We start from the raw sequence: 14,321 nt of genomic DNA, 5'->3' as shown, positions 1-14,321 counted from the left end.
TGTGACAATGAATGCATGGCGCATGCCACATTCTGCCTGCCTACTCCTCCTGGGAATGTTTTCCTCACAGTCCTGATGTGATTCTGTGGTCCCCCCAGTGTGACAGGAGACAGTTCCCATAGATGTGTGTTTGTTTAGTGTACCTGTGCTGTGAGTGTCCAAATGATGTGATTGTCCCCTGGACATTGGTGTGTGTGTGTAAGTCCCCTGTCATGTGGGTGAGTGCATATGGGGAGTGTTGCACACCAGCTGCATGAGGGATGGATATACCCTGCCCATCTGATGTGAGCAGGGAGCACTGCTGTGTGACTGCCGTGCTGAGCCAGCCCCACACCTGTGACACACCCCAGTCTCGTGGCACATGGGCAGAGTGCTGTTTGTACCCGCAGTTGGCAATGGAAGGTGATTGTCCTGTGCCTGTGTGTGTCTGTGTACTCTGCTGAGGTTGCGTCAGTGTGCTGGTGCATGTGACTGCTTTGAGGTGCTGTACATAATCCTGGTGTAGCTAGTGATGCACAGCGTGATCCAGGATCATTGATTGTGTTGCACCCCTCATGCCACCTATGTACTTTCAATGGCACGTAGTGCATTTTGCCTTCCCCAGAGGATAATGTCCCTATGACAAAGGTGCAATGAGTTGCCTGCATAACATGGCCTGTTCCAACATGACTAATTATTGTTCTGTGTGTCTCTGGGTCATTGCTCAGGTGGATTAACGTATTCTCACATTTGCATCCTCACAGGTAGGTGTCCATGCCAAGGCGGAGATTTGGAAGCGAGCCGTCAGTGCCATGAGGAAGACTGAGGGTCGGAAGCGGCGCCTAGCCCAGGTGAGGAAACGCTGGCAGGATATCCAGTGCGGGACGAGGAGGATTGCACGGGTCCTGCTGGGGGACCCACCTGAGAGCCATAAGAACCGTGGGCGCCGGCGTCTGACCCACACCCACAAGCGTGTGCTGGCGGTGGTCTTCCCCGATATGGATAGGCGCCTACTGGAGAAGCAGCAGCAGGAAGGTGGTAGGTACATGTGTGTCTGTTGTGTGTCCCCAGCTTTTGTAGGTGCGCAGTTGCATGGATGCACTGCCAGGGTTTGAATGTGCAGTGCGTAATTGTTTCACAAAAGTAGACTGGTGCTGTTCTCCCTCCCTTCCCCTCCTTGCCATGTGTTCCCTGGTCATGTGTAGTCACTCTTGCACAAGGTTATCTAGTCTGGAAGTTAATCCAAGTGCACAATGCGTGCAGCATCATGTGTGGGGGTGATGTGTCACATGTCTTGGGACCTTGCCTGTGCCCTGGGCAGTTCAGTCATTGTGGGGTCCATGTAAGTTGGCCCTGATGGTGAGTCCGGACATAGGAGTATGTCTTAAAAGTGTGCTGCCTTACAGCATGCATGTCCTAATCTGTGCCCTCTGACATGATTTGCATGAGTGGGAGTACTGCATAGTGCAGGGATGGTTGCTTCAGTTGCAGTCATATCCATCCAGGTCCATGGAGGAGTGTGGGCACTACCGGGCCCTGGGGCACCATTTCCTAGGTATCATGTGCGTCATCCAACAATATGGACATTCACTGTGTCTTCGGCATAGGTTGGGCTGGGTGGCAGTGTACCCTGGCCTCATCTGTACTTACGTAAACGGTGCTACATGTGTCCACTGTACAGGGTGGCCCCAATTTTGCTGGTGCATACTCACAGTGGCCAGTGCCTGTGTGTCTTGGTACGACAATCTGATGATGGTTGATTGTCAATGATACATGTGGACAGGCGCAACAGGGGTAGTCTGTGTACAGTCAGGATTCAGTGGAGGCCATGTGTTTTTATCCCAGATTAAGGGGTGTAAGTACTTCCTCTGTCTCAATGACATTGTCTCCGGTGTGGGTGGTTTGTGCGGCCAAGGCCTACATGTCAAAAACATAAGTGTCCTTTCTGACTGTGTGTGATGTTTGTCTGGACATACACTCAAGGTGCAGTGACCCAGTCATGTTTGGCATGGTTTAATGTATTAGCTTTGCAGCATGTGCCACAAGTTAATAGACATGGTTCCTGCTCATCCCTTTTTTGGCAACGTTGTGTGGTGCAGATGCTGTGCACGATTGTCCCCAGAGGCTGGCTCCTCTGTCAAATTTGATGTCAAGTTATTTGCTGTTGTGTCATGCTCTCCATTGTTTCTCAGTGGCATGGTGGGTCAACCAACTGTGTGTTGCATGGCCTACATATGTACATTGTATTGTAGATGGTACTCATGTTGCTTTTCAGGGTATGCACTGTGACCTATGTAGATTTGACTCAAGTGACATATGTATACAGGTGTCTGATTATCTCCTGTCTCTTCACCTTGCCCACAGCATCATCGGGGGACACCGAAGGAGACACTGGCACGGACCGGGAGGAGGGAGCGAGCACCAGTGCCAGCAGTGCTGTCCCGTCTGGCACGTCGAGTGGCACGGAGGCCGAGGGGAGTGAGGCGGAGGACCTGTTGACTGGCACCACCGACTATGACGCAGACGGGTCCGAGGCTGAGCTCACAGAGGTGGCGGAGGCTGCCCCCCCAGCTGAAGGCAGCCCTCCACATCCACCCGCCACCTCACTTTCCATCACCGGCCTCCCACTTGCTCGTGGCCCTTCCCTCCGTGCTTGGTCCCCACATGTCTCCTTCTTGCCAGGCACTGCACCCCCTGCCCCTGTCTCCACTGCTGCCGTGAGTGCCAAGTCTGTGGACATCCTGCGCCAGTTGCAGGTTGGTCAGACTGCGATGCTAAATGTCCTCCATGCCCACACACAAGTGCTGACCCAGACGGAGGCATACATGGAGGGCATGTCGGCTACGCAGTCTGACCAACGCCAGTTGCTGAGGTCCATAGACTCAACACTGACTGCAGCAGTGGGTCTCCTGCAGCGCTGCCTCCCCCCCTGCCCCTGCACCATCCACACCTCCCCCTCCCATGCCTGTCCCACGCACACCCAGACGTCCCCATGCACGCACCCCAACAGACACCACACTCCCAGGGAAGGGACCTCCTCGCACGCACACACAGGGTGAAGTAGGCACACCCACTAGGGCGGGGGGAAAACGTAGGACACGCAGCCACAGTGGGAGTCCACATACATCACAACCCCCTCCCTCCAAATCCACTCCCCTTAGCTCTCCTGGCCAACAGTCGGTGAAGGCATCCTACACTGCAAGTGTGTCCACCAGCCCCAGGATGACACCACCCCGCAAGCGGTGGAGGCAGCACCCGGCCAGGGGAGTTGAGTCCCCCCCCCTGTCCACACCCTCCCCCATTAGCGCTGCGACCCATCCCTCTGACCCCCCCCTCCTTGGGGCCTGTGGTTACATCGGGTGCAGGTGAGACGCTGGGAGAGCTTGCGTCCATGTGCAGCGCCATCCTGACTACCACCTTTGGCGCTGCCACCCCCCTGTGTCGGAGTTGTCCCTCCCTGCACCCACGACACCTGCCCTTGCCCCTCCTGTCTCTGCGGTGCCTGGTCCTTCCCCCCCACATGATGCCCCCTCTTCTGTGAATGAATAAACTGTGCAGGCAAGCAAGGGGTGACGCATCCCAGTGTCCCCCACCCACGGATTTACAAAATGGACTGGCCTATGTGCCTTGTAAATAGTGTCTATATATTTCTAATATCTTTCTTTGCGCTGAATAAAGCATTTTTTTTTCCACACATATGCTTCTCTGGATTTTCTGTTGGTGCTGGTGCTCCCTGAGTTGGGGTGGTGATAATGTGTTAGGGGTCTGGGAAATGTTGTAGTGTGCTGCTCATGGGGTGTACCCTGGTATCTGTGTGCCATCACAAGGTCTCTGCAAATAATCTTTGGTCATGTTTGCTCTCACTGTATGGTGACATTGTCCCAAGGTGTGTTCCTTCCTCTGTGGGGCCCGGCATTTTCCCTGCAGGGTGTTTCCCAATTGTTGTGCTGAGCTGTGTCTACATTTCCTGGGTATGTGAGGGATCCCTTTAAGTTTGGCCATGCAGGCTCAGCAATGTCTCCACCTGCATCATTTGTGTCATCCTTGGTGGTCACTGTACTTGTGTTTGGGGTATATTGTCCTATGTCTGGGCACTGCTGGGAGGACTCTGCACTCACCCCTCCTATGTCTGGGCACTGCTGGGAGTGTTAGGCACCCACCCCTCCTATGTCTGGGCACTGCTGGGGGGACTCTGCACCCACCCCTCCTATGTCTGGGCACTGCTGGGGGGACTCTGCACCCACCCCTCCTATGTCTGGGCACTGCTGGGAGTGTTAGGCACCCACCCCTCCTATGTCTGGGCACTGCTGGGGGGACTCTGCACCCACCCCTCCTATGTCTGGGCACTGCTGGGGGGTCTCTGCACCCACCCCTCCTATGTCTGGGCACTGCTGGGGGGACTCTGCACCCACCCCTCCTATGTCTGGGCACTGCTGGGAGTGTTAGGCACCCACCCCTCCTATGTCTGGGCACTGCTGGGGGGACTCTGCACCCACCCCTCCTATGTCTGGGCACTGCTGGGGGGACTCTGCACCCACCCCTCCTATGTCTGGGCACTGCTGGGGGGACTCTGCACCCACCCCTCCTATGTACAAACACACACGTCTGTTGTCGAAATGTCCACTGTCCCCCATCAAATAGGTAGCTCCTCCCAAACATTCACAATGTACCCAATCATGCTGTCTGTATGAAAACATGTACAGTGCGACAACATACACGTGGGCACATTGTTAAACTGCATCTCCCGTTCACATTGCAGAGGGAGAATCAACACCTCCTGCAGAGCAGCCCGACCCTCTCTTCTCTGATGACGAAGAGGACCACCACAGCTTCGACTCCGACGCCCTCCAACAGCTCGTGGACAGCCTCCGTAGCCCACTTCCAGGAGCTTGGCAGCCCAGCAGCTATGAGGAGACCCCACCCCCTGCACAGACCACACAACAGGCAGCACCCACCACCACGGCTGCTTCTCAGGACCCCCACGAAGAACACATGGCCTTCCAACGCCATGTGTTGGGGGTGCTAGGAGATTCTGGCTGAACAGGTGTGGGTGGGCTTCGACCGCATGGCAGACAAACTAGATGCTATACGTGGGTGTCTAAGTCCCATCAGGGACCACTCACGGTCCCTAACGGACACCCACAGTCCACTCCATGCTCTCCAACGGACCATGGCTGACACCGCTGGAGCCCCGACTCAGAGAATAGAACAACTGTCCAGTCAGAGTGGCTCTAGCGATGTCACACGGGAGTTGGGAAACTTGCGGAGGTTAATGGAGACCATGGAGCAGGCGAATGCGGAATGAGCGGCTGCCACGGCTGCCCACCAGTGAGTGATAGCTGGGTTTCTCAATGACCACAGGACAATCCCCATGGCATTGCTGCCACAAGGCCTGGCGCTGATGCATGCTGCTGCTATCACTCCATCCACATCTCCGCCCCCTGAAGTGTCAGTGCCACACAGTGCGAAAAGGCCTTCGAACTCCGGCCACTGATGTGACCCTCTCTTCTCTGATGAAGAAGAGGACCACCACAGCTTCGACTCCGATGCCCTCCAATAGCTCGTGGACAGCCTCCGCAGCCCACTTCCAGGAGCTTGACAGCCCAGCAGCTATGAGGAGACCCCACCCCCTGCACAGACCACATAACAGGCAGCACCCACCACCACGGCTGCTTCTCAGGACCCCCACGAAGAACACATGGCCTTCCAACGCCATGTGTTGGGGGTGCTAGGAGATTCTGGCTGAACAGGTGTGGGTGGGCTTCGACCGCATGGCAGACAAACTAGATGCTATACGTGGGTGTCTAAGTCCCATCAGGGACCACTCACGGTCCCTAACGGACACCCACAGTCCACTCCATGCTCTCCAACGGACCATGGCTGACACCGCTGGAGCCCCGACTCTGAGAATAGAACAACTGTCCAGTCAGAGTGGCTCTAGCGATGTCACACGGGAGTTGGGAAACATGCGGAGGTTAATGGAGACCATGGAGCGGGCGAATGCGGAATGAGCGGCTGCCACGGCTGCCCACCAGTGAGTGATAGCTGGGTTTCTCAATGACCACAGGACCATCCCCATGGCATTGCTGCCACAAGGCCTGGCGCTGATGCATGCTGATGCTACCACTCCATCCACATCTCCGCCCCCTGAAGTGTCAGTGCCACACAGTGCGAAAAGGCCTTCGAACTCCGGCCACTGATGTGTCACTGCCACACAGTGCTGGAGACAGAACACCCCCACCCACATGTGGGGCACATGAGACAGCAGAGGACGAAGATGAAGATGATTCTGCCCTCGTGGTAAGAAGGACGCAGTAGCATGCATCTCCACCATGGGGCCGGCTTCAGCTTGGTTCTGCCCTCTGCATCATCACCTTCCACTGTCCCCCGATGCACTCTGCAACACTCACCTTGGACCTCGACATGGACTGCCATATGCTGTTTGATGGCCAATGACACAGTAATCTGACTGCGGACTGAACTCTTCCTTTGGACTTGTCATTCCCTGAAGGACTCTGGCTGGCCCTCCACTGGCCAACATCGTCATGTGGGGTTTGCATGGCCCTGTACTGCTCCAGATGCAACACTCCACTGAATGTGCATTAAACATTCATGATCACACAGATGTGTCATGTCTATGGTCTTTCAAGTGTGGAATTATGGATGAATGTTGGCTCACTGGACTCCTCTTTCGTCCATGTGGCTCATGTCGTAGAACAGGGGTCACAGGGCAACACATTGCCGAATGTGGTCCGGGTTGCGCTGACACAACAACAGGGACACAGGCATGAGTTACTTCCTTGTCCAGGCCAGTACGGAACCACGCCCAGGGCAACGGGGTAATTTACAAACCCTTACGTTGGACTGGCATACGCCAGGCCAGCCCACTCCGCTTACGCTCAGAGGGGGGGACAGCAACGCTACATGTCCCAGGTTTTCCTTGTAGTGATCTACTGATCACAGGTCTAGTCCTCAGCATGCCACAGCCACACCCATCCAGCAAACGCATCACAGCAAATGTGACCCTGCCAATAAAAAGGGCCGGGCGCACGTGCTCAATGCCATTTCCACTCTCTATCTGGGTGCATCCGTGTGGTGTTAATGTAGGCATGAGGGCCTTGGGCCCTGCAATATCACATTCCCCAGGACCGGAGGTGACATGATGGCGTCCGCAACACGATACCCAATCATACAGGGTCCATGACTGGGGCCACAGACTTGGTGGCACCGGATACATAGCGGCCGGTAGAGGCACACCGCCATTGGACGGTGACTTTGGGTGCACTGAGGTAGGGGCACCTTAAGTGCTGAGCGGGTGTGCAGCCTGCGATGATGCCCCATCCCGGCGGTCCGGACTGCTCAGGATTTGTGTGCCCTGCTGGACCGCAGTGTAGGCCAGAGCCAGCGGGCAGCGCGGGCCTACCGCCATGTGGCGTCGCATCCCGGATCACAGAGTTAGTGGCACCTCAAGGGCTGAGCGGGTGTGCAGGCTGCGATGATGACGGGTGCACTGGTATGTCCTCTTCCATGGCAAAATCAAGACCCAGAATCAAATGTGAGACCTGGTGGCCTACGGAGCGGAGCTGCATGATGTGGAGGGTGCCATGTTCGAGGGCCTCGAGCTTGGGGCTTGCACCGGTACGTGGTGGGCCCTCATTGCGACACGCCGGTGGCGGAAGGTGAGCAGTGAGGCCTGGGTGCGCAGGGGCGGGCATGCACTGCTGGGCGGCGGGAAGGACTTGGGTGCAGCTGCCTGGGTGCGCAGTGGCGGGCATGCACCGCTGAGCTGCTGGAGAGGCTGGGGTGCAGCTGCCTGGGTCCGCAGGGGTGGGCAGGCGATGATGTTGTGTGCAATTGAATGTACTCTGCCATTCACGTATCTGGACTCTGTTTCAGATGACGGATCTGTTGCAGATGTGGGACCTGGTGAACTGCACTACATACTGGCACGTGGTTGGAGACACACCGGAATCAGCAGGTGAGCAGTGAGGCCTGGGTGCGAAGTGTCGGCAATCTCTCTCCCTGTCCCTCTCCTCTTTTCTCTATCCCTCTCTCTCACTCTCTGTACGTTTATCTCTCTCTTTCTCTCTCTCTGCATCTCTCTCTCCTTCGCCTTCTCTCTGTCCTTTGATGTGCGCAAGACACACCTTCTCATCATGATTTTTGTCTTTCAGGCTGTAACCTACAGATTGTCTCGAGGGGAGCCGCCATGTGTCTTCATTTCTGTTCTGTGTTTATTTGAATATATTTTCATTTGTTAATTCAAAGGTGAATGTGTGATGCTCATTTTTGTGACGACACATGCATGTCACCAAATGTGATTGTGCGACATCAGGTGGATTATTTGGTACATGATTCCGTGTAGTTGATGTGGCATGTCTTTGACCGAGGGGGGGGGAGGGGGGGTCCTGGGGGTGGTGGTGGTGGGTGTTGTGGTCCTCTTGGGTGTCCGGGCTGCATGATCAGTGGCTCCATGGCATCTGTTGCCCTTTAAGTGTATCTCTGGGCTGGGCTTCCTCTTCTGGTGCAGACTGTGGTCCGACTTTACACCAGGCCAGAGCAGGCGTTAATTTCTTGCTGCTAAGGCGCCATATCGCATGTTTTGTGATCTTATCGCCGATCTGGCTGGTCGTTGAGAAGGTTGCGGAGTGGTGTTGTCGCGGCTTTTTGCACGGGAGCGCCTACTCTGCATCTCATTAGCGATAGTTGCCGGGGTCATCTGTGGCGATGTTTTTTGTGGCTGCTATCGCAAGTATACTGGTGATATGGGCTGTTAGCTTGTGAATGGGGTCATCAATTTATCGCGAATGTGGCTGCGGTAAAGGGATGATAATTCGGCGATAACTCCTTGAGAATCTGCCCCTCAGTGTTCATATCGAGAGCTTTGCCTAAAACCGGTTTGCCTACAAGTTTAGGGTTAGGTTTTTGATAGAAGTTGCAAACCCAAATGTGCTAATGAGACTGGCTGAACAGCTTGGTGTGCAGGAAGGAAAGATCTTGATAATGATCTCATATAGCATGACTAGACATCTCACTTGCTGAGGAAGTTAACATGAGGTCCAACAAGGGCAAAACGCTCAGTTTTGCTAGCAAAGGTGTTAGACGTCTGCATAGATCAGCATTATCAGGGGATCATCTATGTATGTGGTTTAGGAATACTTCTAATTGTGCTCAAGTCACTCAGGGTAGAGAATGACCCGTGTTCTATTCTAAGTCAGATGAACAATAGTGTGTACTGTGAAATGACAGCTGGAGGGTAAGTTACAGAGGTGAAACAAGCACATGTTTACACAGAAAGGTGAGTGCACACCTGGCAGAGTTAGCACTCAGTCCACCCGTATATGGAGGTTGATCATGGGCAGTCTCTGTTAAGGGGTACAAATATTTTTTTCATATTCTGGTGCAGCTTGTCTGAACTCCTGGGCTGTCAGGTGTTTCCATGAATAGAAGGTCAGCAGCAGCAGGGCGGAGCAGGAGAGCTCATCAATTGACCTCAGCTCTACAGGACAAAGGTACTGACACCAGACGCGGCTGGCACAGGTAACCGCGGTGGGGCAGGGTGGGGTGGATGAGGGGGGAAGTGGACGGACGACGGGATAGTGAAAGTAAAATAAAAAAAATAATAATACCACCTCGATGAGGTGATGCAGCGAGTGCAAGGTAAGTGGTTTTATTTATTTTTTATTTTACTTTCTCTATCCTGTCGTCTGTCCACTTCCCCCCTCACCCACCCCACCGCCCCTCCGCCCCACCATGGTTACCTGTGCTGGCTGCGCCTGACTAAAACAGCCTTGTTGAGGTGCGACTCTTGAGATGGAGGGAGCCTCCATATTATATGCCCATTCCATGGCAATTGCACAGCAGCACAATCATAAAGAGAGCATTTTAACATGAAAAGTATTTACTCAGCAATTGATTGAGACCAGCTTTTAAAAACAGTGGCACACGCACATGACACTCATCGAAGTAATTTCACCGAAATGCTCAGGGGTAGTGGAACTGACATCACAAAACCTTTGATCGCCCAACATCATGATAGGGTTGCTCATTTGTTTAAGCCTTAGCCCCTCAACAGCCTTCTATTTTCCACTATGGCCTCATTATGAGCTGGCTGCAAATTGGTTTGAGGATACCGGGTGCCGGGATCTGTAATTCTTGACTGTTATCCCGCTCCAAATTCTGGCTATCCCAAGTTTTCCCTAGAATGCAAATAACACCTTGGACCCAGAGTTACCAACATATTTGGGATGGTGAATAGGCATTTAGGCTCCTAAAAGAGAGCTGGGGTTGTGAAGAAGGTCTTAACTACATACAGCTCTGTTATCTACAGTATCAGAGATCCTCTTGTTCTGCACATTACAGTATGTGAGACCATAAATGATAATCGCACCCTCACTAAATTTTGTCTTCTTTTCTCTGGCAGATCTCTGCCCAGGAACCTCTGTCTCACAATGGGCAAGCAGCAAAACAGACGGCAAACGAGCTCCTCCTTCTGCTTGGTGAGTACAGGATTGGTAAATCCTCAAACCCCATTTATTTTTTAGTCTATAAATGTAACTGTAATTGAAAAAGTGAACTTATGTATTGGTCATTGTCTTGTACTATGCACCCTTGCTTTTGGCCATGCCCTCCTTACATATCTCTATATTGCCTCCTTTGACAATGCTGCTTCTGCTTGTGATCTTGCTAGTGCCACCTATGCCCATACCACTGCTATTGCCTTTCTACCCATGCCTTGCTGATAAATCACATGAATGCATCTCCACTGTCCATGGATCCTCTAAGCATTACCTTTTCTCTTGCCTCTAAGCTCATTCTGTTACTTATAACTTTCCTCAGAACATTATAAATGCTTCCTCTGTCCACACATCTTCTTTTTTTCTCATCCCTTCTTTCCTTGTGTCTGCACACTGCCCATGCAGCTACGCAATCTCTCCAACAATGGCTGTTTATAGACGCCTCCTTTGTTCATGTCTCCTCTGCTCATACATATGCCCATACATTCTCTGTTATTGCCTCCACTGCCTTACTCTTTACTACATCTGATCAGTTGTATTTTATAACAAGTATGATTTCCATCAAAACTAGTTCTTGATGCTAAACAGGAAAACTATTGCCAAAATTCAGTGCAATGCAAACAAGTAAATCTTTGTTTTATAGTACTTTGTCAAATGTTATGATGGTGAACACATTCTCAAACGCTGATGGCAGGGGCTTTGGACTGCTATGGTTTAACTGCCCGAATTTAGAGAGCTGAATCTGATCTAAGTTGGCAGTCTGGTACATATCTAGGAAGCCTAACTTAACAATTTTTATTCTGTACCTCTAGCCTTGTCGCTCCAGTCTTTGGGTTCCTATTTACATGCACCTCAGTTTAAGCCTAGATTCTACCCTGCCAAAGAGCATCTTGGTTACAGGTCTCAAATACTCATGGTTTGCATCTTGGCAGTATATTTGTGAACATAAACCAATAGGCTTAGCTTATGTTAATATGATGTAATATCATGCACAAGTCACCACAAGGCTTCATCATCATTGAATTCTTTTTTCCAGATTGAGTGTCCAATGAATACCAGAAATTTGACTACCACAATGTTTTTCAGTTCAAACAGTTGCTAAAACATTTCTGTAGGTCTAGCTCCAATTGTCCTAGCGAGGGGTTGTCTCTAAAATGTACCTTAGGTACTGGACTTTGAGCACTGTTAGAAAACTTTCTTTGTGTGGATATGCCGTCGCTGGTGTGATGTTCGTGATAGGATGGCTTCTGGTTTACAAACTGATTTCCGATGCAGCTTCTCGGCATGAACAGCGCTCAGGGCCCTTGTCTTTCCAACACCAGTTGGTGAGCATTCTGGCCCTCCTCTTTCCCTTTTGAGGGTTTCTTACCATGCTACTGATCTCTACCTCTAGGTTTGTTTGGCCAGCAAATATGCTCTTTATAATATTCTGACTGTGAATTGTGCCGTGATCTCTTTAAGAAGACTAGGGTGCAAAGGGAGAAGACACTTCTCTGCATGCATGCCGCATCTCTGAGCCACTCTCGTCTTGTTGCACTGCTATGGCACAGTTCTAGGTCCTACTAGCTACTGTGTCTCATAGTAAACACAGAAGACATTTATAAAGTATGAATATTAAAGTTATTGTGAACAGGTGAGAAACATTTCCATTTATAGTTCATAGATTGTTTTGCATTAAACCCTATAATTGGTGATGATCTGAAATCAAAGACAATAATTCAATAAAACAGTCTGATAGACCAAGGGCCTACCATCTGGTCAGAAAAGTAATTGCTAATTTTAAATATGTTTTGCTTATCTCTAGAGACAACTCAAAGTAAACTACTGGAAGCAGGAGATCAAGCGCCTGGTATTGAGGTAAGTAGTATAAGGCTGTGTCTCATCAGGGAGCCTTTGCCATGGGTTAACATTCAGGGGAAGGGGCAGCAGTTTAAAACATGCTTATCAGGATCTAAAATGCCTAATTAATTTTATTAAGAGTGCTAATTTCCCGGTTAGCACAAGGATTACGTAGAGAGACAAACTGAAGAGTTTGCCAAAGTTTCTATAGTGTATTAATGTTATGTAGAAAGCTCTAGAGCAGCGGTGTCAAACACAAGGCCCGCGGGCCGAATCCGGCCCGCCAGACCTCGTCATGTGGCCCGTGTAGCTTCCGCCGGCCGCCAGCCTTCACCGTTTATTCTCGCTTTTATTCTGAAGCCTTCACCTTATTCTCGAAAGCCGCCTCTTCCGCGCATGCGCGGCCGCCTCTTTAGCGCATGCGCGGCCGCCTCTTCAGCGCATTGCGCGCCAGCCTACAAGCCAGGGAACGTCTGGTGTAGCATATCTAGGACCCTCTGGGCCGGGTCTCTCGGACTGCTGGCACTAATGGCCTCATGAGCGATGCTGTCTGGGCCTCTCAGCAGTGTGCTTCTGGCACAGGGGCTCTCTGGACACGCCCACTTTCCACTGCGGCTTCAGCTCGGCCCACCGCGCTGCGCATGTTGCCGAAAGTACCTGGCTGGATCAGAGGTGCCGACGGGGCTGGCCATCCAGTGTAGGCTCCCCTGGTTTCACTCTCATAATCGTGACAAATTGGGACATGAAACACAGGTGAGAACCCAGAACTTCTTGGAAGTCATCACAAGAAATGTGTTTTACATGGTTTAAAAAGGAAATACGGCAGTAATTACTCACTTCCTACGTGTCAAATGGCCTGTTGCCAGTTAATTCTGCTTTATTATTTTGTTGCACTGTTGTGTAGAGAAACAGGCCTCACACTCCGTGCACAACATTTTGCATCTATTGCCAGATCTGAACCGCAAGACTTGACCTCTGATGTCCCACAGGGCTCAGTTTTGAGTCCTTTGTGTTTAACATCTACGTCCGCCCTTTGGCTGATGTAGTGGAAAGCTGCGGCTTGACCCTTGTTTCCTAAGCAGATGATGCACAGATCATCTTTACTTTGTCATCTTCACAGAATCATGCACCTTCTGACCTTAACCTGGGCTTGAAAACGCATTTCCGCGTGGATGAATAAAAACTTGCTCAAGTTCAATGGGGATAAGACGGAAGTCATGATTCTGTGAAGCCACTTCTCTCTCTGGGACTCACAACATTGGCCAGCATCTTTTGGCTTCTCTGACGACTCCTTCGCCAAAGGTAAAAAACCTGGGATTCTGTAGTGTAGGATGAGACACTTTCCATGAAGCCTCAGGTGATCATGGTGACTGCCACTTATTTTTCTGTGCTTAAGTGACTAAGAAAGATAACCTGGATGATAACAGTCTCAGCCCAAAAGAGGGTGATCCAGGCCCTTATTTTATCCAGATTAGACTATGATAATAAATAGTGGACACATAGTCCTACAGAGGGTGACCAAACTGCAGATGCGGCCCCTGATGAATTTGAGTTTGACACCCCTGCTCTAGAGCGTGATAGTGAAATGCTTTTATGAGTACTCTCTTGACCATGCAGGTATTACAAGGCAGGTTTCTTGGTGTTTGGGATTCCAACTGATGCATGAATGAGAGCAGAACAGAGTAACAATGCTATGCCTTTCAAAACAAACTACCATTGCCACTTTGTGAACCAAAACCAATGAAGGATATATGGGTGGAGGTGGGAGAAAGGTTGAGGGGGACTTAGCCTTCTGGTACCCTGCAGGGACAGGAAAGAGGCGGGATTACATCTTTACATGCATGCTGTTGACATTCATATTCTTCACAGTCTAGGGGATCTCAGTGTGTCTGCAGCCAATTTAAACATTGCCTAGTGTGGCATGGGATTGAATAGGGCACAGGAGACACATCGTTGGACTTCTTTTGGTTTAGATCATATTGATGA

At 51.4% G+C, this 14,321-nt stretch overlaps 1 protein-coding gene across 1 annotated transcript in view; it reads left to right on the top strand.

Moving 5' to 3' along the window:
• LOC146821169 (maestro heat-like repeat-containing protein family member 1) overlaps window positions 1–13,515 on the top strand; it is a 170,423-nt gene extending 156,908 nt beyond the window's left edge. The window contains exons 9-11 of the mRNA XM_085609813.1: window positions 10,403–10,478; window positions 12,301–12,353; window positions 13,456–13,515. Coding sequence (XP_085465939.1) covers window positions 10,403–10,478; window positions 12,301–12,353; window positions 13,456–13,515 — 189 coding nt within the window. The remainder of the gene's footprint in view (window positions 1–10,402; window positions 10,479–12,300; window positions 12,354–13,455) is intronic.
• Window positions 13,516–14,321: the final 806 nt, after the last annotated feature.

The sequence above is a fragment of the Triturus cristatus genome, chromosome 6 (assembly GCF_964204655.1).
Source record: "Triturus cristatus chromosome 6, aTriCri1.1, whole genome shotgun sequence".
NCBI lineage: Eukaryota > Metazoa > Chordata > Amphibia > Caudata > Salamandridae > Triturus > Triturus cristatus.
The sequence above is the reverse complement of the archived record's forward strand: the minus strand, read 5'-3'. Positions and strand labels throughout refer to the sequence as shown.